The sequence below is a fragment of the Typopeltis vanoorti genome, chromosome 9, assembly GCF_054136105.1.
Source record: "Typopeltis vanoorti isolate ZY-2024b chromosome 9, IOZ_Tvanoo_1.0, whole genome shotgun sequence".
In the NCBI taxonomy this organism is placed as follows: Eukaryota; Metazoa; Arthropoda; class Arachnida; order Uropygi; family Thelyphonidae; genus Typopeltis; species Typopeltis vanoorti.
Genome location: NC_143557.1, coordinates 44,254,051 through 44,277,759, shown reverse-complemented (window position 1 = coordinate 44,277,759; position 23,709 = coordinate 44,254,051). Strand labels below are relative to the sequence as shown.

The following is a 23,709-nucleotide window of genomic DNA, read 5'->3' as shown; positions in this document are numbered from 1 at the left end:
AAATTTCAACAAGGAAAAGGGACAATCACCTTCCAAGAACACTACAGACAAAAATGCAAGCTTATTAACTTGAACATTACCTTTTCCGGTTCGTGGATCTCTGGTAACAGCATCCTTTTTATGGTTACAACTAACTGGCCTCTGGGCAGTCCCCTGGCTAACAGGAGATGCTACACAAAATAATTCTTGTGTATGTATGGAAAGGGTTGATGGTTTTTTGTTATGTTCTTTTCCTTTATTTTCTTTTTCAACTTGTGAAATTTGCTGAGAAATCTGCGTTTTTTCTGAAGAGAAATAATTAAGATATAAATAATAATTATTGTTGTTTATTAAAAGAAACATTAGTATCTATGCCTATAATGATCCAAGTTCAACATTAAAATATAACAAGTAACAAATGTATAACATAAGACTTTATTTATTTATTTTTTATAAAAGTTTTCCTAAGATGCAAAAGAATAAAAATGGAATAATTATAATGATTTAAAAATATATTTATCTATATGAATGAATTTTTTGTAAAAATTTAAAACACATGAATTAATTGTGGAATTATTGAATGACCACTTTATCAGCATATATCATACTGGTGTAAATGATGCCATGCAACATGTAGAAAGGAGACAAGTATTAGGAAGATTGAAAGTGAAAGAATCACAGGCGTATTAGGTGTTCACTGAGTTAGATGTTAATAAGGCTGTGGAAATGTATGGCATATCACCACATATTTTTAAGGAATGTGTATAACAGTTACTTATGCATTTGACCTGATTATTTAATAAAAGTCTTTAATTGGATAAGGATCATAAGGAGTGAAATGTAAGCAAAATGGTACCACTCCACAAACATGGTTCTAGGACAGAAGATTTCAATTATAGATCAGTATGTATAACTGCAGTTGTAGTCAAGGTGTTATAAGGGAAATTCATAATACAGTGATATTCTTGGACTTTACAAAAGCTTTTAATAGATGTATATTGATTAGATGGATTGGCTCTCTGAACGATACCAAGAAGTAGTGTATGACAGAGCAGTGTCTCAAAAAAGGCAACCAGTGGCATGCCTCAGGGTTCTGTTTCTGAGTCCCTGCTGTTTACCTTGTTTGTAAATGATATATAATGTGGACTGACTGGGGATCTTCAGTTGTTTGCTGATGGTAATTTCCTTCAGGAAGATCTAAATAGATTTTTTGACTTGGACAAAGCAGTGGAGTTGTAGTTTTAGCATTAATAAGTGCAAGGTGTTGCATTTTGGAGTGCAAAAATATAAGGCTATGTATGGCACTGTCTCTTGCTGATACTCCAGAGATGTGGTTCCAACAGGATGGGGCCACTGTACACTGCTCGAGCCATGATAGGTGTCTTATGGGAGATTTTTGGCGAACATCTAATTGCAAAAAATTTGGGAGTGATGGTTGACAGTAGATTGAAGTTTAGAAGGTATTGCAAGCATCGGAAAGAATGTACATTGTAGTGTTGCTATGATAAGAAGTACACTGACATGTAGAGATGGAAGTAGTTGTGCCACTGTATAAAGCAGTGGTCAGACCACACTTGAATTACTATGCTCAGATTTGGCTTGGATTTCATTGTGACGTGGAAACATTGGAGAAGGTCCAGAGATGACTAAGACAATATCAGGACTCTGGAATGTTGACTATGGAGAGAGGTTGAAGGAATGTGGATTTCAGAGTTTGGTGGATAGGAGGAAAAGAGGTGATATGATAGAGATGTTTAAGTTTAGTGAAGGGATTTTATTGGATTAATACTGAGGAGATTATAAAAAACCAGAGTCCATTCCCTGGAAGTTATAGTTATAGACTGGTGAAGAAATGTGTGAGGAGTAGATTTTTTACGTAGAGAATTGTGAGTGAATGGAACGCAATACTGGAACGTTGTTGATGTGGAGAGTGTCAGGGATTTTACGATTTAGTATGATATATTGTCAGTTGAATGAACCTCCCAAAATGAGTCTACCAACTCCATGGAAAGTGTAGTGCACAGCTGGTTATTATCCCCCCCCCCCATTTCTATGATATTTTCCATTGGGATATTACTTTATGTTTGTGACAGCATTAAAAAACAGGCAAATGATGACCATGTAGGTGAAGATCAAACTTATCTGCAATGTTGATAACTTTGTTTCCCTTGATTTCAATGTGATTTGACTTTTAATAAAAGGGAACCCATATGAAGCCCCCTCTTTGTGATGTAACATGTTAGGATCAAAAAAACAACTGGATATGGTATACCAGACCTCTTAGTGCATATAGTGAATAAGTGTAAATGATACACTTCATAGTGTTTCAATTCGGTACAGTATAGTGCATGTGCTGTGTCATGAAGTGAAGCAGTAATGTTGCTACATAGAAATACTAATACACTGCAGGTGGGGGGAGTGATGTGTTTCTCTAAACTGCAAAAAGAGAAACAGCATGATGAAATGTAGACATTCCAAGTTTGTATGTGACACATATGGAAATCCGACAGGCGTACACAAGTTTTTGAATGCAGAAAGAAGCTATCTGACAGGCATTTCATTTTTATTATTATCAGCAGAGACTTCCAGAGAGTCGAGGATTCGCTATGGAATTTTTTTTTTTACCAAATTTTACCATTACCAAATCTTCTCTTAAACTCATTCACACTAGATGCAATCACTGCTCTGTGAGAGAAAAATCTAGCTCTCATCCATTCCATTTTATATTTACATGTTACATCATAATTCCATTGTGATGTAACATGTTAGGATCAAAAAAAACAACTGGATATGGTATACCAGACCTCTTAGTGCCTATAGTGAATTTAGTGAATAAGTGTAAATGATACACATCATAGTGTTTCAATTCAGTACAGTATAGTGCATGTGCTGTGTCATGAAGTGAAGCAGTAATGTTGCTACATAGAAATACTAATACACTGCGGGTGGGGGGGAGTGATGTGTTTCTCTAAACTGCAAAAAGAGAAACAGCATGATGAAATGTAGACATTCCAAGTTTGTATGTGACACATATGGAAATCCGACAGACGTACACAAGTTTTTGAATGCAGAAAGAAGCTATCTGGCAGGCATTTCATTTTTATTATTATCAGCAGAGACTTCCAGAGAGTCGAGGATTCGCTATGGAATGGCATACATTACCAAATCTTCTCTTAAACTCATTCACACTAGATGCAATCACTGCTCTGTGAGAGAAAAATCTAGCTCTCATTTATTCCATTTTAACTGAATATTGCAGACAGCTGATGGCATCAAAACAACAATGGCTCATTTGTTCTGACATAAAGATTATTTTTTTAAGTGATGTTCTAAGATGAACAGGATCCAACAATAGTCTCTAGTAGAGACATGACCTCTACTAGAAATTAGACCCATAATCTAGTTTTGATCACATAAATTTGCAATAAAGATGAATATTTTGTAGATTTTGAAAAGGAATACAACAAGGTACCAAAGGAAAGCTGTTCAAACATTATGTGTAAATGGGACATTATATCAAGAAATATGCAGCCTATATTTAAGTCCCTCCACTCTTACTGACATCAGCAGTATCTTCAATGGGAAAGATACAGAAGAAGTAAAACATTTTAGCTATCAGGCACAGGGTGGTCTGAAAAGTTCTTGGCCTCAACCATAGATAGCAACACTATCGGCAAGATTTTTTTTTCCCTAAGTCAGTACATCTGTCATAAGCATCCATATGATATTGCAAGTCATTCTATTGAGTAATTTGTTTTATACAGCTGTTTGAAGCAAAAGTGTTGTCTGTATCCCTTGAAATGGAAAAAATTAAGTATCGTGCAGTTATAAAATTCTTGGTAAAAGAAGGCTTAACGGGAAAAGAAATTCATTCAAAGTTCATAAAAGTTTATGGGCACTCTTCTCCTTCATTTTCGACAATTAAGAAATGGGCTGCCAAGTTTAAACATGGCCGTACCAGCCTTGAAGATGATCCACGTGAAGGACGTCCAAAAAAGTGTAACAACACCAGAAATCATTGATCAACTGCAAAATATGGTATTGGATGACTGGCGAGTCAAAGTGTGTGAAATTGCTGAGACTATAGGCATTTCAAAAGAACATGTAGGATATATTTTGCATGAAGAATTACAAATGAAAAAGCTTTGTGCAAGATGGGTGCTGCGCTTGTTCACAGCAGATCAAAAATGCACTCGCATGAAAATCTCTGAACAGTGCTTGGAGCATTTTAACAAGAATAAAACTGATTTTATGCATCGATTTATTACTATGGATAAGACATGGATTCACCATTACACACCAGAATCTAAACAGCAGTCAAAACAGTGGACAGAAGCAGGTTGTTCAGTGCCAAAGAAGACAAAGTCGGTTCCATCAGCAGGAAAGGTCATGGCATCGGTGTTTTGGGATGATAAAGGCATTTTGTTTATTAATTATCTTGAAAAGGATAAAACAATAACCGAGGAATATTATTCCAATCTTTTAACCAGACTAGACGAAAAAATTCGTGAGAAAAGACCCGGTTTGCAGAAGAAAAAAAATCATCTTTCATCAGGACAATGCACCTGCCCACAAAGGTGTTTCGGAAATGGGAAAATTAAGGGATCTGCACTATGAATTGTTGGAACATCCAGCCTATTCCTCAGATTTTGCTGCCTTTGACTCCTATTTCTTCCTAAAACTAAAAGTCTTCCTCACTGGTCAGCGTTTTTCTTTGGATCAAGAGGTGATTGCAGCTGTAGAGGAATATTTTGTAGATCTTACTGAGAACCACTACAGGGATGGGATAATGGCGCTGGAATAAATGTATTAGTCTTAAGGGAGATTATGTGAAAAAAAAAAAAAATTTTTAAATTATAAATTCGTTTTTTCATTGTTAGGCCAAGAACTTTTCAGACCACCCTCCTATACAAAGCAGTGTTCAACCCAGTTGATCAAAGGCTAGAACCACACTTACAAGAATTCTAAAAAAAATTAGGGGATGTGATCAGATATTATTCAACTACAGCTAGTTTGAATTAAAATAAAGATATTAGGAAGGAACTTGAAATGGTCAGTATTCAGTAATGTATAAGTGGAGCTAATCTAAAGTGGTATGGTTACTTAAATACCATTGGAATGTTAGTAAAATAGGCATTTGATGTCAGGTTGGTTGATTAGGAGTTCACTGGTTCAAAGACAGCAAAGGTCATACTGTACCAAACTAAAGGTTACAGCAGTACCTAAGAGAGTAATAAACAGTAATAAAGAGATAACTTAATAAATAATATGCTATGAACAAAAAAACAAATTTTAAAAATATTAAGCTAAACAAAGAAGTATATATGTACAAATGGAATTTATAATCAAATGTGCTAGTATAAATTAATTATTTTTAAAAAGTTAAAAGCTTCATGCCATTTAACTGAGTCTGATAAGATCTGCCTGCGTGTATATGGCTAAGTCAGAGAAGCAAAAAATTCATTTTTTTTTTCAAATGAAGTGGAGTCTTCAGAGATAACAGAGCTATTATGCAGGAAAACTATTCATAAGTTAGTATTAGAGTAAAGTTATTATATAGTACTATTATAATAACTTGTGTCAAGAATCTGATAATGATAATAAATCCATTCACAGTTTATCAGTTCCTGGGTATTTATGTGAATTGGGATTTTCAGTATCAAATATTAGAACATATATTTGAAGACTAACATTCAATATAACATTGGTTAATTTCTAAGAACAGATATAAAAGGTCCGTGTTTGGTCTCTAATGAAATATTTCCAGATAATTTAATCCTCAGCCCACCCACAATAGTAGTAACATATCACTGACTAACAGCTTTTCACAGATGGGATTTACATAAAATAAATATAGGCATACTTGTTCATACGGCATGCTAGGTTCCACACAAACTGTTGTACAGTGAATCACTGTCTTTTTTTTTTTCTTCCTTGTAGATATGAGTAATGGTTTAATGATGCTTTTAAGCAGTCATATATATGTGTAAATGATGTAAATAAAGCATTCTTTTACATCAGGCACACAAATGAAAATTTTAGAATAATTTTTGAAAATGAGCAAGTCATTAATTTTTGTCCAAGTAAAGCTAATAAATGTCAAAGACTTCTGGCTCTTGTTCATCGGTGCATCTCTGTTTAAATCAAGGGGCGGCAAACTTTTCAGACAATTGACCCCATCATGTTAAATAAATAAATAAATTTCTCAATTTAAAAATAATATGAGGGTTGTTTGAAAAGTTTGCTAAAAAATAAGTTAAACACATTATTTTGGAAAAAATCACCTTTATTTCTCAACATAGTCTCCATCAAGGTTTACACCTCTGGTCCAGTGAGTTTCCAATTTTTTCATCCCATCTAAAAAGTAGGATTTGTCAAATTGTGCAAAATAGTCGTTGACAGCCTTGATGATCCTCGTTCGAAGCAACTTTTTTCACACCAAGCCAAATTTTTAAGTTTGGGAACAAGAAGTCGTCACAGGGGGCAAGTCCAGAGAATACGGTGGATGTAGAACCAATTCGAACCTCAATTCATGCCATTGCGATGGCCAATGCATATGATGGTGCACTGTCTTGATGAAAGAGCACTTTCTGTGTGCTAATCTTGGTCATTTTATCTTCAGATCTTCTTTTAAACGGTCCAACAATGACACATAATAGACTCCTATTACTGTCTTACCCTTTTCAAAATAGTCTATCATGATAATTTCTTGGGAATCCCAAAAAATACTGGCCATCACCTTCCCAGCTGACAAAATGGTCTTTGCTTTTTTCGGTGCTCTTTCACCAGGCAATGTCCACTGTTTTGTCTGCTGCTTGGACTCAGGTGTGTGATGGATCCAAGTTTCGTCTACAGTCGCGAATCGATGCAAAAAATCACGTGAATTGCAATTAAACATAGCCAAACACTGTGCTGACATTGAAATGTCTTTTCGCATGCGTTTTTGATCGACAGTCAACAATCGCAGCACCCATCATGCACACATCTTTTTCATGTGCAACTTTTTGTGCAGGATATTATACACCCATTCAGTTGAGATGCCTACAATCTCATGCACTTTCACAATGATACCATGGATTTTGTCAATCATTTCCTTCGTAGTGACCTCAGTGGGATGTCTGGAGCACACTTCATCTTCGATGAATTTACGACCACGATTAAACTCATTTATCCCAAAAAAATAAAATAAAAAACAGTCTTTATTGCTGGTGCAGTTACTTGCACTGCATCTAATTCAGCTTTGATCTGTGTGGTCATCCGCTTCTTCAAATAAAAGTGTTTCATCACTGCACGAAACTCGTTTTTCTCCATTTTTAGTAAAAATGTGAACACAGTCATTTTAAATGTTTGCCAAATGAGAACTATATGTCGCATGTGGCTAAAATTTTGCCAAGGGTCATGAAAAAGATGATACGTGCCATCACTGGTATGAACGAATGAATTGTGTCATCATCTACTGGAAATTTACCAAACTTTTCAAACAATCCTCATAATTCCTTAACCCTTTTACTTCATCACTGCTTCTCAATAAGAAATATTTAAAGAAATTTAAAGAAAATACTCGAAGAAATTTATAAAGAACATTAAAAATTTACTTACATTTTACTGATTTACTTGGAATGGTTAATGAGAAGGATGTGTTTGATGAATAGTTGCATGTTGACACTTTGGATAGTCACATTGACCCTCAGGGATCGATATTGACCACTTTGCAAACCCCTGGTTTAAATAAATCATTTCTGAGAGTGCATACAGCCAGTAGCGAGACTAGCATGGCAGATGTTAGTGCAACACACATAATGTTAGAAGCCTTCTGATTTGGAAGTCATCAGAGTCTAAACCAGCATCAAAATTTAAAGGAACTCCTGCTATCATTCACATGCACACAAGCGGTATAGCCCCTCTGACATACTGCGACATCGGAGTCACCAAGTAATCATTTCTGAGAGTATATAGAGCCAGTAGGAAGACCTGCATGATGGATGACAGTGCCATACACATACACACACACACACACACACCTTTTGAAGCCTACTGATACTGGAGTCATCAGAGACAAACAGCATCTAACGGAAAGGTAGTTCTGCCATCCCTCACATGCACACAGGGGCTACAGCCCCTCCGATACACTGAGACATTGGAGTTACCAAGTAATCATTTCTGAGAGTGTATACAGCCAGTAGAGAGACCAGCATGTCAGATATCAGTGCCACATATTCCTTTCGAAGCCTACTGATACTGGAGTAATCAGAGACAATTGTCATCAAAAAAAAAAGGAACTCCTACCACCCCTAACATGCACACGAGCAATGCAGACCATCCCACATAATCGTAGTTACCAAGTAATCATCTCTATTATTGTATATAACAAATCAAGAAACGAGTATGGTGAATGTCACCACCACCTATGTGCTGTCCTAAGCTTAAAGATGTTGCTCTCATCAACTAAAACCTGCATGAATGCAGAAAACAATTTAGCCTTCACTCACTTCCCTGTCCTGTCCCACATGGCTAAGAGAAATCAATCCAAATTAATTAATGAAGGTTCGTCCAATACAAAAGAGAAGATGAATATTCTACTCCATACAATTCCTCTAAAAGAGTACTCGTATAGCTAGAAAATGAACTGCAATATCCTCTTAGGCTCACAGGTATATCTTTTCATCTCTTAATAATTGAGATTTAAGACTTGAAAATTCAGCATTCTATAGAATTAATCAACATTATCATCATGAACCATGGGCTCAGTGCCTGGTGGTGTCTGATGCCTCCTTCACCTTCTTCTTCCACCTCTCTTTGTCCAGTGCACAGTGTCGCAGTTTCTGTACATCCATTCCACACTAGTCCTTTATGTCATCTATCTATTCTCTGGACATACTGAATTAATGACAACTTTCAATACTTCAATGTTTACTCCATTGACTTCTGTTCAGAGGACAAAAGAGGAATAATGAATGCCTGAATGTGGAGAATGGAGAACTGATAGCATCGCCATCCTCCATATTCAGGCATACATAAAAAAATAATAATTATTATTATAACACACCCATCTTCATAGAGTCATCATACTGGAGTAATCAGAGACAATGAGAAAATCTAGTTTTCATGCATTTGCATGAAAACTAGATTTTCTGCTTCAAGTTTTACATATAACTTTTACATTGGAGGACAGGAGAGTACAAAGGGTTAACCATTGGATATGTTGAAAAATTTCTTCTTTATCTACTCTATAAGAGTTCATAATACCTGATATTTACTGCCTGTTAAGCAAATGCTATAACAAACAAACTTTTAATCTCATAAGGGGCACTACACAGACTGGCCACCATTTTAATATTCATTTCTGGATTCTCTCAACCACTTCCTCATCCACAACAGAATGATAAATTCTTTATCCTTACTTGGTTGTGTATTTATTAATGTTGAAGTAAACCTATGAACTATGCGCCCACTTTCATAATGTCCTCTGGCCAAAATCACTCTCCGATCACAAACTTTATCAATTTCTTTTATGTCAGTTCCGTCTATAAATTGCAGACCTTGTCTTTTTATCCCCAAATGCATAACCCTATACTCATGTTAAAAACTTTAATGGAGTGAAACTGCACTAGCAAAGGGCTAAAAATAATTTAATCCTTCCAATATTTCTTCTCAGTTACAGAAACATCATCAGGGAGTATAATATGAGACTCGTAACACACACACACACACACATGCACAAAAGCAGCACAAAACTAAGTGAAACAAATGGATGAATTAAGAGTCCTAACTAGGGCTCTAATATTTCTAAACAGGGATCTTGAACTGTTAGTGTTTCCTATATTTTGGGAAGTTTTATGCAACAATATTTATTCATAGGCTGTTTGTTAAGAGCAGCAGCAGATTCTAAAAATAGTCGCTTCTAAATTTGCTGTGATGGGACATGGTCTTTTTCCAATTGATTCTGTAAGCTGTATCCAAAGCATGGTCCAAAAGGCCAGACTGACCATAGTCATGACTACAGATGTATTTTTTATGTTCTTCCATACAGATGGTAGCTGATCTACTTGTCTGTCCACAGTTGGCCAACTTGCAGAAACAAGGAATGCTATATTATTATTATTGTTATAATAGTGACTCCATGGAGTCAGATGACTCATCACCAAAGACCCTACATTGATACTAACCATTATTCACACAATACCTATCATGTGTCTCCTTAAACTCATTCATAGATGAAGCACTAACAACCACCTAATCACCTCTGGCAATTCATTCCACACATTCGGAGCAAAAAATCTAGTCCTAACACCCTTGTTAACTGCACTCATACACAATTTCCAGGGATAACCCTTCGTTTTCTCTCTTCCTGCTCTGTGCAGAAAAAAGTAATCAGTATCAATCCTATAAAACCCCTTTAATAACTTCTATCATATTTCCTCTCTTATGCCTATCAACTAGTTTTTGGAACCCACAGACTTGCAATCTTTTCTTAAAAGGAAACATTCCACAGATCTGCAACAATCTTTGTCACTTGCCTTTGGATCTTCTCCACCACTTCTTCATCACCAAGGAATCCAGGTGAGATCTGTGCACAATAGTCCAGATGTGGCCTTATTAAAGTATTATAAAGTAAAACTTCCCTATCCCTGCTTGTCAGTGTGTGCTCTTCAACAACCATGTAATTTGATGTACTGTTCTGGTCACTTTGCAATATGCCCTCTAAACTTAAGTTCTCTGTTCACAATAATCCCCAAGTTCTTTGTCTCATCAACTTCTTGCAGTTCAATTCCATTAATATAGCATACAGCATGTGACCTCATCTTCCCAAAGTGCATCACCTTACACTTATCCACATTAAACCAACAGCCACTTACCTTTCTCTATATTATCAGCATATTTAAGTTATCCTGAAAGATATCTACATTACCTTCATTGACTATCGCTCTTCCCAATTTGGCATCATCAACAAAGAAGTGGATATTTCCTGTCATATTATTTCCAATATCATTTATGTACTAACTAAACAACAGAAGGCCAAGTACTGAGCACTGAGATGCACCATTAGTCACCTACCTTCTCCTGGACTCAACTCCTACCATTCTTTGATATATGTCCATGAGTCACCCTCTAATTCAAATCCCCAGCTCAGATCCATTCCCATTTGCTTCAATTTATGCAACAGAGTTCCATGTTCAATCCTGTCAGATGCCTTTGCAAAGTCCAGGTATCACCGAGTAAGCATTTCTCTCGGTTCCTCCACTTGATTAGCAACATTGCTCCAATTCCCTTACTAACCTTTAGTGGTTCCGAAAAACACTACATCTTTCACATATAATGTATAGCTTAATTCTTATGCATATAATTTCTAGGCTGCAATATATTCACAACAGCAACCATCTTCCTTGTTTTTTCTTGCTGCTAAATACTCTTGGCATTAGAGAAAAGATGTAATCAACATCCTAGCTTTACCTTATCCATATATGACATGTGGTCTGTTTGGCTCGTAGGATCAACATACAATTCAGTGTTCAGCTCACACATGTGCTCATGCTATTGTCCCTATCCACATAATAAAACCAAATTCACAACAATTTTGGTTGCCTCTCCACTTCCAACACACACACTCCTCTTAATTCATTTCTATTTGTTTCATTTACTTGTGATATCTGCATACAGAGTCTCATGTTTCTGTAACATGTTCAGTTTCTCTGACCCATTATTAATTCTCTCACTAACCGACAATCTCTCTTTAATACTTGATTCCAAAACAATTCAAATGCAAGCCATCTCTCAAATATAATCCTGTTGTATACTGAAATCATCCCAAGACCAACTGACAGACAACCACTTCTCTCATACAACCTGTGCATAGATTGATTTTCTATATGGTTCTTAATGAAAATTTTAGGTGTAATGCATGAATGAGGAAAAAATGGTGCTTAAGGAAGAAATAAGGGAGGGGGGAAGTATACATACCAATTTCAGTATTATTTTTTAAATGCCTTCCACCTAATGGTCCAGCCAAAGTAATTAACCTGTTGTATACATCTTCCGTTAAAGTCATTAGGGGTTTTACTTCATCTATAATCTTTTCTACACGTGTGGTCTCTATATCCAATCCTTCTGTCAATACTTCTCGTACAACAGAAGAAAGATGCTCCGAGAATGCTTTATACATCAAAAAATAGGAATGAACTTTTCCTTCAGTTTTACAGTCCAATCCTAAGTCTTGTTCTTCATGCTAATATAAACAAAAGTTAATCAAAATATTAAAGACTGTGAATTAAATAAATACATAAAACATTTGGATTGAATGATTACTTTACCATAATTCATAAATAGCAATTTATTAACCATAATTTTGAAGATATTTACTTCTGAATACTACAAGACTTAATCATCTTAATCCTTTCCTTTACTGTTACATGGTGATCAGCATTTATTTCAGACAAATTATGGAGAACTACAACCATCTCAGAATTAATTACTTTAATTTCCTGATGTTTCAAACTTCATAACTGAAGTATACACATATTCAGGGCTTTTTTTCAGCCAAACAGTCTAGAAAAGTTTACCGGAACATGTTCCAGCTGAAAAAAAGTCCTGCACATATTTATACAAAGACAAGCTATATTACATTTCAAACAGTATATGCTAAGGAGACAATGATTTGATCAGCCATTATTCAGCCTGACCTCTAGTGAGAAAAAAAATAACCTACATTAAAGCTATATTCTATTTATAACATCAGAGAACAAATTCATATACATAGTTTTATTACAGCAAAAGTGGTGTCCTAATTTAACACGAGAGTTGTTATATTGTTAGTTAAGATTACTTACAGTCCCATTTATAATTAACTCTTAGACGAAAAGGTTATGTAGGTAGAATATGTGCCTTCTATATTTGTGGAATTTTTAGATCATCATTATTGTTAAGATTAGGGTGGTTGATAAGAATTTCACAGGCTTCCTTAAATTTATGTTCATACCATGTTTTGGTGTGATGTACCAGTTGTTTACATCACACCAAAACGTGGTATGAACGTAAATTTAAGGAATTTGTAATGAAACTACTGTTTCATTACAAATGTTACAGTAGTACAAAAGGTAATAAAAATAAATAAATACCAAATACATGAATAACATTGTTATGTATATGGAAATAAATATAAAAGAAACCAAGTAATGTATTTACATATAAATTGCATTTATGATCAAATTCATTTGTGTAAATTAATTATTTGTAAAAAGTAATGCAATTTGTGCAAGTCTGGAAAGATCTGTCTGAGCATGTATGACTCAATCAGATTAGTAACAATTGCATTCCTCTCTTTTATATAAGGTGTAGATGCTCCACCAGAACATGGCACATAGTAGGATGAGTGTCACATTGTTCACAAATGGTGGGTTATTAGCCCTTCATAGACAAATGTGTGTAAGATGACTGTTACCTATGCAGAGCTTAGCAAGTACAACTTTCTCACTTCTGTTTATATGTAGACTAGATTGCCAATTTGTTAGTGCTTCCTGCCAGGAGGCACTGAATAATTAAGTTCTTATCAACTGTCTGTAGCCTGTATAGGGGACTGAAACATCTGCAGTCTCATTTCCCTTGATTCTAACATGGATGAGTATCCAGCACAATCGAACATCAAAATTAAGAATAATCAATTAATATAATAATTGTAGAATATCTTAAAAAACATCATTCAGCACTGGATGTGGATTGTACACAAGAGAGGTGGACAATAAAGAAACAGTCTGCATAAATCATACATTTTTGGTAGTGGTTTTCTTTCATGTGTACAAGTGCAAGCTGGACTGCATGCAGCTCAACAGTATAGTTACCGCATTCAAATAGAATCTGACTAGAGACAAGGTGAATTTAAATTTTTTCCAACTGAAGGATGTAATGTTTCATTGTTCTTTTAATTGTGCTATGGAGGCATAATCATTTTCAGACACACCAAAAGGATGAATTGCAGTCTGATGTGTGCAGTACTGAATGTCCTACTGTAGAAAAAAATATTTGTCTAATATTTGCAAAGAGTTTATTTTTAGGGCACAGTTAAGTAACAACTGTTTCCATCCAAGCAAGAGAAGATTCGTTTAATTCAACATTAAGACTATGAATGGGCGATGTGAATAAAGATGCAGTAGTTATTTGTACATCCTGAGGATGGATAGGATCCAAACACTGCAGGGTACATTTTCTCCCTTGCAGAAGAGTAGACTTATGACCCATAATCAAACTTCGAGCAAACAAATGCATGATAGCAAAACAAAGAAGACCGATAAGCACTCATTCTGTCAAGGATAGCATGTGAAGGATATTCAATACTGGCTTGCATTTTTCTCATAGCTGATGAATGTGTACAAGGAATGTAACCAGTGGTGTGTTGGTAAATTTTTAACAACCGGCTCGCTTTATAAAAAATTTGATTCTTCACAAAGTTCTATTGTATCTTCAGATGTCTTTGTTTCTGCTTCTTCAAATTTTGTCCTTTTAATGTTTAAGAAGTTTCATTCTATTACATTTTTTCAACTAATGGCTATCCGCTTTTTATCGCAAAACTCTAACCCTGATTAAAATTATTTTAATTATTAAAAAAAAAAAAAAAAAAAAAGAAAAAAACCGAAATAAAAACATATATTAAAGAGAATTTTTCCTATATTACCTACAACTTACCTATTATCAAATGAAATCCTGAACAAAAAAAATGTAACACTAATATTACCTCTTGTAGTCAATCAATTGACCAGAGACTGTAGCCGTCGCGACGAATTTTTGTATTTATCGATAGTGCAACAATGTTGTATTTCAAAGAACTTAATGTTGCAAGTTCTTGGAAATTCGCCAAAAAATAAGGTATTATTGTTTATTCAAATACCCAGTTCGGGAGTTTTGATAACATGTTTGTGTTTTAATGAATACAGACATTGTTTAGTAAATAAAATCATTTCCAAATTCCCGTTCGTAAATTGAGTTTGTGTTTTGTGAATTCTTTTTTATGCATTTATTTTTGATGATGATGATGATGATAATAATAATAATAATAATAATAATAATATAAGTGTTTATTATACAATTTCAAAATATTTACGAGAAAAAGTATATACCACCATTCATCATCTATCCTTTTATAAAGAATTTTAATAACCAGCTCGCCCGACTTAAAAACATTAACAACCGGCTTGCTAAATTTGAAAAATTTTAACAACCGGCTCACACGAGCCAATCCCAACACACCACTGAATGTAACTTTCTGTTTACATTCCTTGTACACACTCAGAAATTCAAAAATGAGCCCTAAGAAGTTAATTTCTGGACAATAGTTTGTTCCATTCTTAACTCTGGATCTGGGTGAAGAGTGTGTTTTTTGCAGAAGTGTACACAGACACTTATTTTCTGCTGTAAACCTGAGCCCATTACTAAGAATTCATGAAGAGATACGATCAGTTGCTTGTTGAAGCTTCCTTTCAATAGCATATTATAAGAATGACAGAAATATGAAGTCATCAACATATAGAGCATAGCCTGCTGTACGAGGAACTACTGTTCAGTGACAATTTATTCTGATGGTAAAGAGTGTTACACTTAAAACAGAACCTGGGAAACATACTAGTGATAAGGTTGTGTCATAAGCTTTTTCCATATCAAAGAAAACTGAAACCACATGGTCATGTTTCAGGAGTGAATTTCTTGAAGATGTTTCTATAGATTCTTCTCTTAGAGATTGGAGAAAAGATTAATGTTTTCTAAATAACACATGTCTAGAATCAACTATTTCCTACAATATCTCACAAAAATAGGTGGTCAGAGCAAGAGGTAGGTAATTACTTGCTAGTTTTGGATCTGCCTGGTTATGGAAAGGCAATGACAACTGACTCATGACATGAATCCGGAAATTCCTCCTCAGTAATTTGTGTATGTTGTGTAGCAAGAGATAGGGACCATTTAGAAGAAGAGTTACAGAAGAAACTAAACAAATCAAACCTGTGACATAAAACTATAGGTTACATATTATTAGTAAGAAGAGTGAGGGCATAGCCTTAAATTGTATAGAAAATGTATAAGTAATGTTGTTAGACTCAATGGGCAAAAGTTAAAGAGGTGAAAACTTCAAGTATTTGAGCATGTGTACTTTCTAGTGATGGAAGTTTAGATTTCTAGTGATGGAAGATTATAGTGGGGGGGGTCAGAGTATCTTGTGGACAAGTTTTCAAGGAAATCCATTCATGGTAAGGTTGTTGATATCAGGGATAGTACTTCCTGGAGGTCTTGTTGATCTGTTGTAAGGAGAGAGAGAGGAACGGTTCTTCAGCATGTGTACAATGCTAAGTTTCTGAGAAATGTGGTGGGAGGAAGTGAAATGTAAATAACGTCCTGTATTGGTAGGTTTGCGGTAAACTGAGAGGTTGATACCACCATTCGTTACCTTCTTAATTAAAGTGTCCAGAAATGGTAATTGGTTATCTTTTTCAAGTTCTCGAGTGAATTTGATTGTGGTGTAAAGAAATCTTGTTTATCTTGTTTAGAAAGTCTAACAGGTCCTTTTTTTGTGTGGTTCCCAACAATAAAGATATTCTCCACGAATCTCCACCATACTGTGGGTTTAGGGTCTACTTGAGATAAGATTTTACTTTCAAAATCCTCCATAAAGAGATCAACACAAGAGAGAGAGAGGGGGATACTCATTGCAAGGCCAGTCAATTGCTGATATATGGTTTTATTCCATATGAAAAAGTTTGATGTTAAACAATGACGGAACAGAGAAGTAATATCTTGTGGGAGCAAACTTCCTAAAATCTTGATGACTTCTTCCACGAGGATGTTAGTGTAACATCTAGGCTGGCGAGTAGATCCGTATTGGAGATTGAGATGTTGTTCAGTTTCTCTATGAAATCTTGCGAATTTCGTATATAAGTATCCGAATTATAGACGTGTGGTTTGAGGAGGCCTGCCAGGTGTTCAGATAACAGATAAGTGGGCGAATTGATTCCATCTACAATCGGGCATAGTGGTATTCCATTTTTGTGTACTTTAGGAGCACCATATAGACTTGGTGTTAGTGGATACATAGATTTCAATCTTCATTTTAAGTCTGTAGGCCATTTCACCATGTGACGTATTAAATCATTGGTGTCATTGTGATTCTTTAGTGTTGGATCCGTGACTAGGACACAATACATTGATATATCCGATAGTAAGCTGTTAATCTTATCTTCGTAATCACTGGTGTTTAAAATCACTGTGAAATTTCCCTTATCTGCCTTTAATATGATAATGTCTTTCTTTTTCTTCAAACTGTACAATGTTCTTTTTCCAGAGGAGTGATGTTTTTGTTAGGAGTTCTGAAAGATGAGAGGATGACTTTTTAATCTAATATCATTAGTTATGGGTTCCGGTAAAGACGAGACTGCCTTTTCTATATTACAAATGATATCCACTTTAGGGACATGATCCAATAAATTAAAAATAACTTTGTTATCTGGTAGAAGGTTTTGACTTAAAACATTTTGTATGAAGATCGTTGAATTTTTTTGATTTGCTTTCGTCTGCTTGTTGTCAAGGCTTTATCATAGCTAATATTGACCATTCTGTCCAAAAGTGACCATATATATCTTGGTCTAAAGTACTAGAGATATCATCATAAATCTGATAACATTCTAAATCTATTTGGCTTAAGAGAAATCTGGTATGCTGTATCTGTTCATGTAGAAGTGCCAAAGATGTTTTAAAATAAATATGTTTCGCTCGTCTTGAATGGAATTGTTCTTTTAAAAATAGAAACTTTGGAATAATCTTGTTGTTCCGACATCTCTTCAAAAAAAGTGAGATAATTTAGTAGTTTGGTCTTTTTACATTTAAGGAGTTCAAAATGGCATATCTTTCGTTTGGTTTCCCCATGGATTCTATTCATTTTAAAAAACGTTTAATTTTCTTGACCATAAAAGCTCTGGAATGACATCTAATGGGACTATACTGATCAAGTACATATAATAAACAACTATATTATACCAACTAGTTTCACCAACTAAGGCTGTTGGCATCTTCAGGGTACATAACTGATGTAAGTCACTAAAAAGTAAACAACTATTTCAAGCTATAATCAACCGATTCCAATTATATTTCTATAGTTGGCACTGTAATTCAGTTTTGGTGAGTTAAGAGATCTAATAAGGATCTTCCAGATCATGGGCAAGATTAGTCATTGGTTCCTGTTAAGGTTTTGTATACAGCGGGCAACTGCTGTGGCTTCTTTAAAAATTCGGGAGCGCAAGTCCTCTCTATGTAAGGAATTGCGGATATGGTTCATTCTTGAGAAATGAAAAGCTAACCCCGATTTTTCTTCTCTGTTATTACTGACGTCACCAATGTGTTCTTTTTGCCTAATTTCAAGGATCCTTGAAGTCTGGCCGATGTAATTCAAGCCACACGAGCAGGGTATATGTTGTAAACTCCAGCATATTTGAAGGAAGGATGCTATCTTCTGGAGATCTTAAGAATTGCCTAATCGTTTCTGTAGGTTTAAAGGCCACTCTTATTTTATGCGGTCTAAGGAGTCTTGCAATCTTATTCGAATCTATCCCTAAGTATGGAATGACAGTGGTAGAAATATAACATATGTCATCTCGTTGTCTTTGTGGGGGGTCAGAGAAAAGTATTTTGTGGACCAGTCTTAGAGGAAATTCATTCATTGTTAGGTTGTTAGATATCAGGGATAGTTCTTCCTGGAGGTCTTGTTGATCTGTTGTAAGGAGAGAGGCATGGTTCTTCAGCATGTGTACAAGGCTAAGTTTCTGAGAAATGTGGTGGGAGGAAGTGAAATGTAAATAACGTGCTGTATTGGTTGGTTTGCGGTAAACTGAGAGGTGTTGATACCACCATTCATTAGCTTCATAATTAAAGTGTCCAGAAATGGTAACTGGTTATCTTTTTCAAGTTCTACAGTGAATTTGATTATGTGGTGTAAAGAGCTGATCTTGTTTATAAAGTCTAACAGGTCCTTTTTTGTGTGGTTCCAAACAATAAAGATATCGTCCACGTATCTCCACGATACTGGGGTTTAGGGTCTACTTGAGATAAGATTTTAGTTTCAAAATCCTCCATAAAGAGATCAGCACAAGAGAGAGGGGGCTACCCATTGTAAGGCCAGTGAATTGCTGATATATGGTTTTATTCCATATGAAAAAGTTTGATGTTAAACAATGACGGAACAGAGAAGTAATATCTTGTGGGAGCAAACTTCCTAAAATCTTGATGACTTCCTCCACGGGGATGTTAGTATAACATTCAGGCTGGCGAGTAGATCCGTATTGGAGATTGAGATGTTGTTTGGTTTCTCTACGAAATGTTGTGAATTTCGTATATAAGTATCCGAATTATGGACGTGTGGTTTGAAAAGGATTGCCAGGTGTTTAGATAACAGATAAGTGGGCGAATTGATTCCATCTACAATCAGGCTTAGTGCTATTCCATTTTTGTGTACTTTAGGAGCACCATATAGTCTTGGTGTTAGTAGATGCATAGATTTCAATCTTCGCTTTAAGTCTATAGGCCAATTAACCATGTCAAGTATTAAAAGGCCAAACTATTAAATCATCTCACTTTTTTGAAGAGATGTCGGAACAACAAGATTATTCCAAAGTTTCTATTTTTAAAAGAACAATTCCATTCAAGACAAGCGAAACATTTTTATTTTAAAAGATCTTTGGCACTTCTACGTGAATGCATACAACATATCAGATTTCTTTTAAGCCAAATAGATTTAGAATGCTATCAGATTTATGACGATATCTCTAGTACTTCAGACCAAGATATATGGTCACTTTTGGACAGAATGGTCAATATTAGCTATGATAAAGCCTTGACAACAAGCAAACGAAAGCAAATCAAAAAAATTCAACGATCTTCATACAAAACGTTTTAAGTCAAAACCTTCTCTACCAGATAAAGTTATTTTTAATTTATCTGTTCACGTATTAACAAAACAAGAGATCAGTATACTTAAAAAAAGTTTCAAATTTGCGATAACACCTGATCATGTCCCTAAAGTGGATATCATTTGTAACATAGAAAAGGCAGTCTTGTCGTTACCAGAACCCATAACTAATGATATTTGATTAAAAAGTAGTATCATCCTCTCCTTTCAGACCTCCTAACAAAAACATCACTCCTCTGGAAAAAAGAACATTGTATAGTTTGAAGAAAAAGAAAGACATTATCATATTAAAGGCAGATAAGGGAAATTCAACAGTGATTTTAAACACCAGTGATTACGAAGATAAGATTAACAGCTTACTATCGGATATATCAATGTATTGTGTCCTAGTCACGGATCCAACACTAAAGAATCACAATGACACCAATGATTTAATACGTCACATGGTGAAATGGCCTACAGACTTAAAATGAAGATTGAAATCTATGTATCCACTAACACCCAGACTATATGGTGCTCCTAAAGTACACAAAAATGGAATACCACTATGCCCGATTGTAGATGGAATCAATTCGCCCACTTATCTGTTATCTAAACACCTGGCAGGCCTTCTCAAACCACACGTCTATAATTTGGATACTTATATACAAAATTCGCAACATTTCGTTGAGAAACTGAACAACATCTCAATCTCCAATACGGATCTACTCGCCAGCCTGGATATTACACTAACATCCCCGTGGAGGAAGTCATCAAGATTTTAGGAAGTTTGCACCCACATGACATTAATTCTCTGTTCCATCATTGTCTTTTTCATATGGAATAAAACCATATATCAGCAATTCACTGGCCTTACAATGGGTAGCCCCCTCTCTCCATCTTGTGCTGATCTCTTTATGGAGGATTTTGAAAGTAAAATCTTATCTCAAGTAGACCCTAAACTCACAGTATGGTGGAGATTCGTGGATAAATCTTTATTGTTTGGAACCACACAAAAAAGGACCCGATAGACTTTCTAAACAAGATCAGCTCTTTACACCACACAATCAAATTCACTGTAGAACTTGAAAAAGATAACCAATTATCATTCCTGGACACTTTAATTAAGAAGCTTCCGAATGGTGGCATCAACACCTCTCAGTTTACTGCAAACCAACCAATTCAGCACGTTATTTACATTTCACTTCCTGTCACCACATTTCTCAGAAACTTAGTATTGTACACATGTTGAAGAACCGTGCCTCTCTCCTTACAACAGATCAACAAGACCTCCAGGAAGAAATATCTCTGATATCAACAACCTTAGCATGAATGGATTTTCTTGACGACGCGTCCTCAAGATACTTTTCTCTGACCCCCCCCCCACAAAGACAATGAGATGACATACGTTATATTTCTACCATTGTCATTCCATACTTAGCACAGTTTCAAATAAGATTGCAAGACTCCTTAGATCACATAAAATAAGAGTGGCCTTTAAATCTACAGAAACAGGCAATTCGTAAGATCTTCAAAAGATAGCCATCCTTTCTTCAAATATGCTGGAGTTTACAACATATACTCTACTCGTGTGGCTTGAATTACATCGGCCAGACTTGAAGGAGCCTTGAAATTAGGCAAAAAGAACACATTGGTGTTCTTTTTGCCTAATTTCAATAATAACAGAGAAGAAAAATCGGGTTTAGCTTTTCATTTCTCAAGAACGAACCACCATCATAGAGTGGGATAGAAGCACAATTCCTTACATAGAGGAGGACTTGCGCTCCTGAATTTTTAAAGAAGCTACAGTAGTTGCCCGCTGTATACAAAACCTTAACAGGAACCAATGACGAATCTTGCCTGTGATCTGGAAGACCGTTATTAGATCTCTTAACTCACCAAAACTGAATTACAGTGCCAACTATAGAACGTTCTAAATAAGAACAGGTGAGATCATGCACGCTCTATGCATGTATTGTACGTGCTCTGTTCTTTGTCTAATATAATTGGAATCGGTTGATTATAGTTTGAAACAGTTTTTTACTTTTTAGTGCCTTACATCAGTTATGTACCCTGAAGATGCCAACATCCTTAGTTGGTGAAACTAGTTGGTATAACATAGTTGTTTATTATATGTACTTGATCAATATAGTCCGATTAGAAGTAATTCCAGAACTCAATGTTTTACTATGAGACAGATCTATTTAAGGTGTAATCAGCAAAAATCCTATGCAAAGTCAACTAAACAAATTAAATAAATTATTAGATCTAACATACTCTTTAGATGCCAATACTATTGAAAAGTTGTGAATTCAATACACCATGTAATAATGACCTACCTAAAGTGCACAAATCTGGTTATCCATAACGTTTGATAGTTGATTTCATAAGATCTACTATGTATTATTTGGCAAAATATCTCTCAAGTCTTCTTGTGAGACTTCCATGGCAAAACAACCCTTATATCAAAAATAGTTTTGAGTTCAAAGAAAAAATTAAACATCGTCAAGAGTCTGAAATGATTTCTTTTGATGTGGTTTCTCTGTTTACAAACATACCACTTCAAGAACTTCTTTAACTTTTAAAGGGAAGTTTCTCTGATGACAATGTTAAACTATTTATGTTTACTATCAATGTTGGTTACTTTTCTTGGAAAAATAAACTGTTTCAACAAATCAAAGGTATCACAATGGACAATTCTACATCACTTGCTTTGGCTGATTACTTCATGGAGAATTAAGGGACTGGATTTTTTTTTTACACTATTTCTTCTTGATCCCCCTATTTGGCTACATTTCGTTGACAATGTCTTTGTGACCTGGTCCACTCTGAAACAGAACTTCTCTGGAAAAAACTAACTCCTTATTCACCCACACTGAATTCTCAATCGAGCATAAATCTAACAGCAGTCTTCCCCTTGTCGATACCCTACTAATATGTAACTCTGCTGGTAATACTGAATTTTCAATTTATAGGAAGCCATCCTTCACAAGCAGGTATATCCATGCAGCTTCACATCATCATTGTTCATAAGACAGATATTATAAAAATTAAGTATACCAAGAAATTATATATTTGGTTTAATCCTTTATCCAACTGTAAGCAAACAAAGTTTGCAACTGAAGTATTTTCAGGACTGGAGCAACTCGTATATGGAAGCTAATGACTTCACATCACTTAGTATCCCAATGCAAAACACATATCCTTAAAGACATGTATAATGCCATGCATTTTACACTTATTTTAATACGGTGTGATTTTTTGGCTACTTGTATATGAAAATATGACTTCGGCATTACTTCAACCTTAGTATCACCTCTGGGTCTGGTTTCCACTGATGAGACCTCTATAAAGATCGAAACTCTGGGTGTGACCCTTCCCATAATGCATAACATTATACATGTCCGTAAGGATATGTGCTTTGCATTATGGGATACTAAGGCAAGTGATGTGAAGTCATTAGCTTCTATATACGAGTTGTCCCAGTCCTGAAAATACTTTAGGTGTAAACTTTTTTTGCTTACACTCTTGGATAAAGGATTAAACCAAGTATATAATTTCTTGGTATCTTTAATTTATATTATAACCAAGTGGAAAAACTTCCAAATAAATCTGATCTGTTTTTGACTGAACCTCAAATTGCTGACATGACAGTCCATTTTAATTGTTTAGATTACCAAACCATGCATTTTTCCTCCATCACAAGAATGATACTTGTACTTTGTGTGATTGATTATGAGAGGATACCTAATCTTGAATCTCACACTTTTGACCTTCTGTGGCTTAAGATATTCTCACCTCATTAAGTATCATTTATCTGC

General features: G+C 35.2%; 1 protein-coding gene across 1 annotated transcript in view; it reads right to left on the bottom strand.

Moving 5' to 3' along the window:
- Positions 1-23,709, bottom strand: part of nonC (serine/threonine-protein kinase Smg1) — a 1,124,353-nt gene that overhangs the window by 67,637 nt on the left and 1,033,007 nt on the right. The window contains exons 68-69 of the mRNA XM_090398044.1: positions 11,938-12,202; positions 81-284 (exon numbers count right to left, since the gene is read on the bottom strand). Coding sequence (XP_090254170.1) covers positions 81-284; positions 11,938-12,202 — 469 coding nt within the window. The remainder of the gene's footprint in view (positions 1-80; positions 285-11,937; positions 12,203-23,709) is intronic.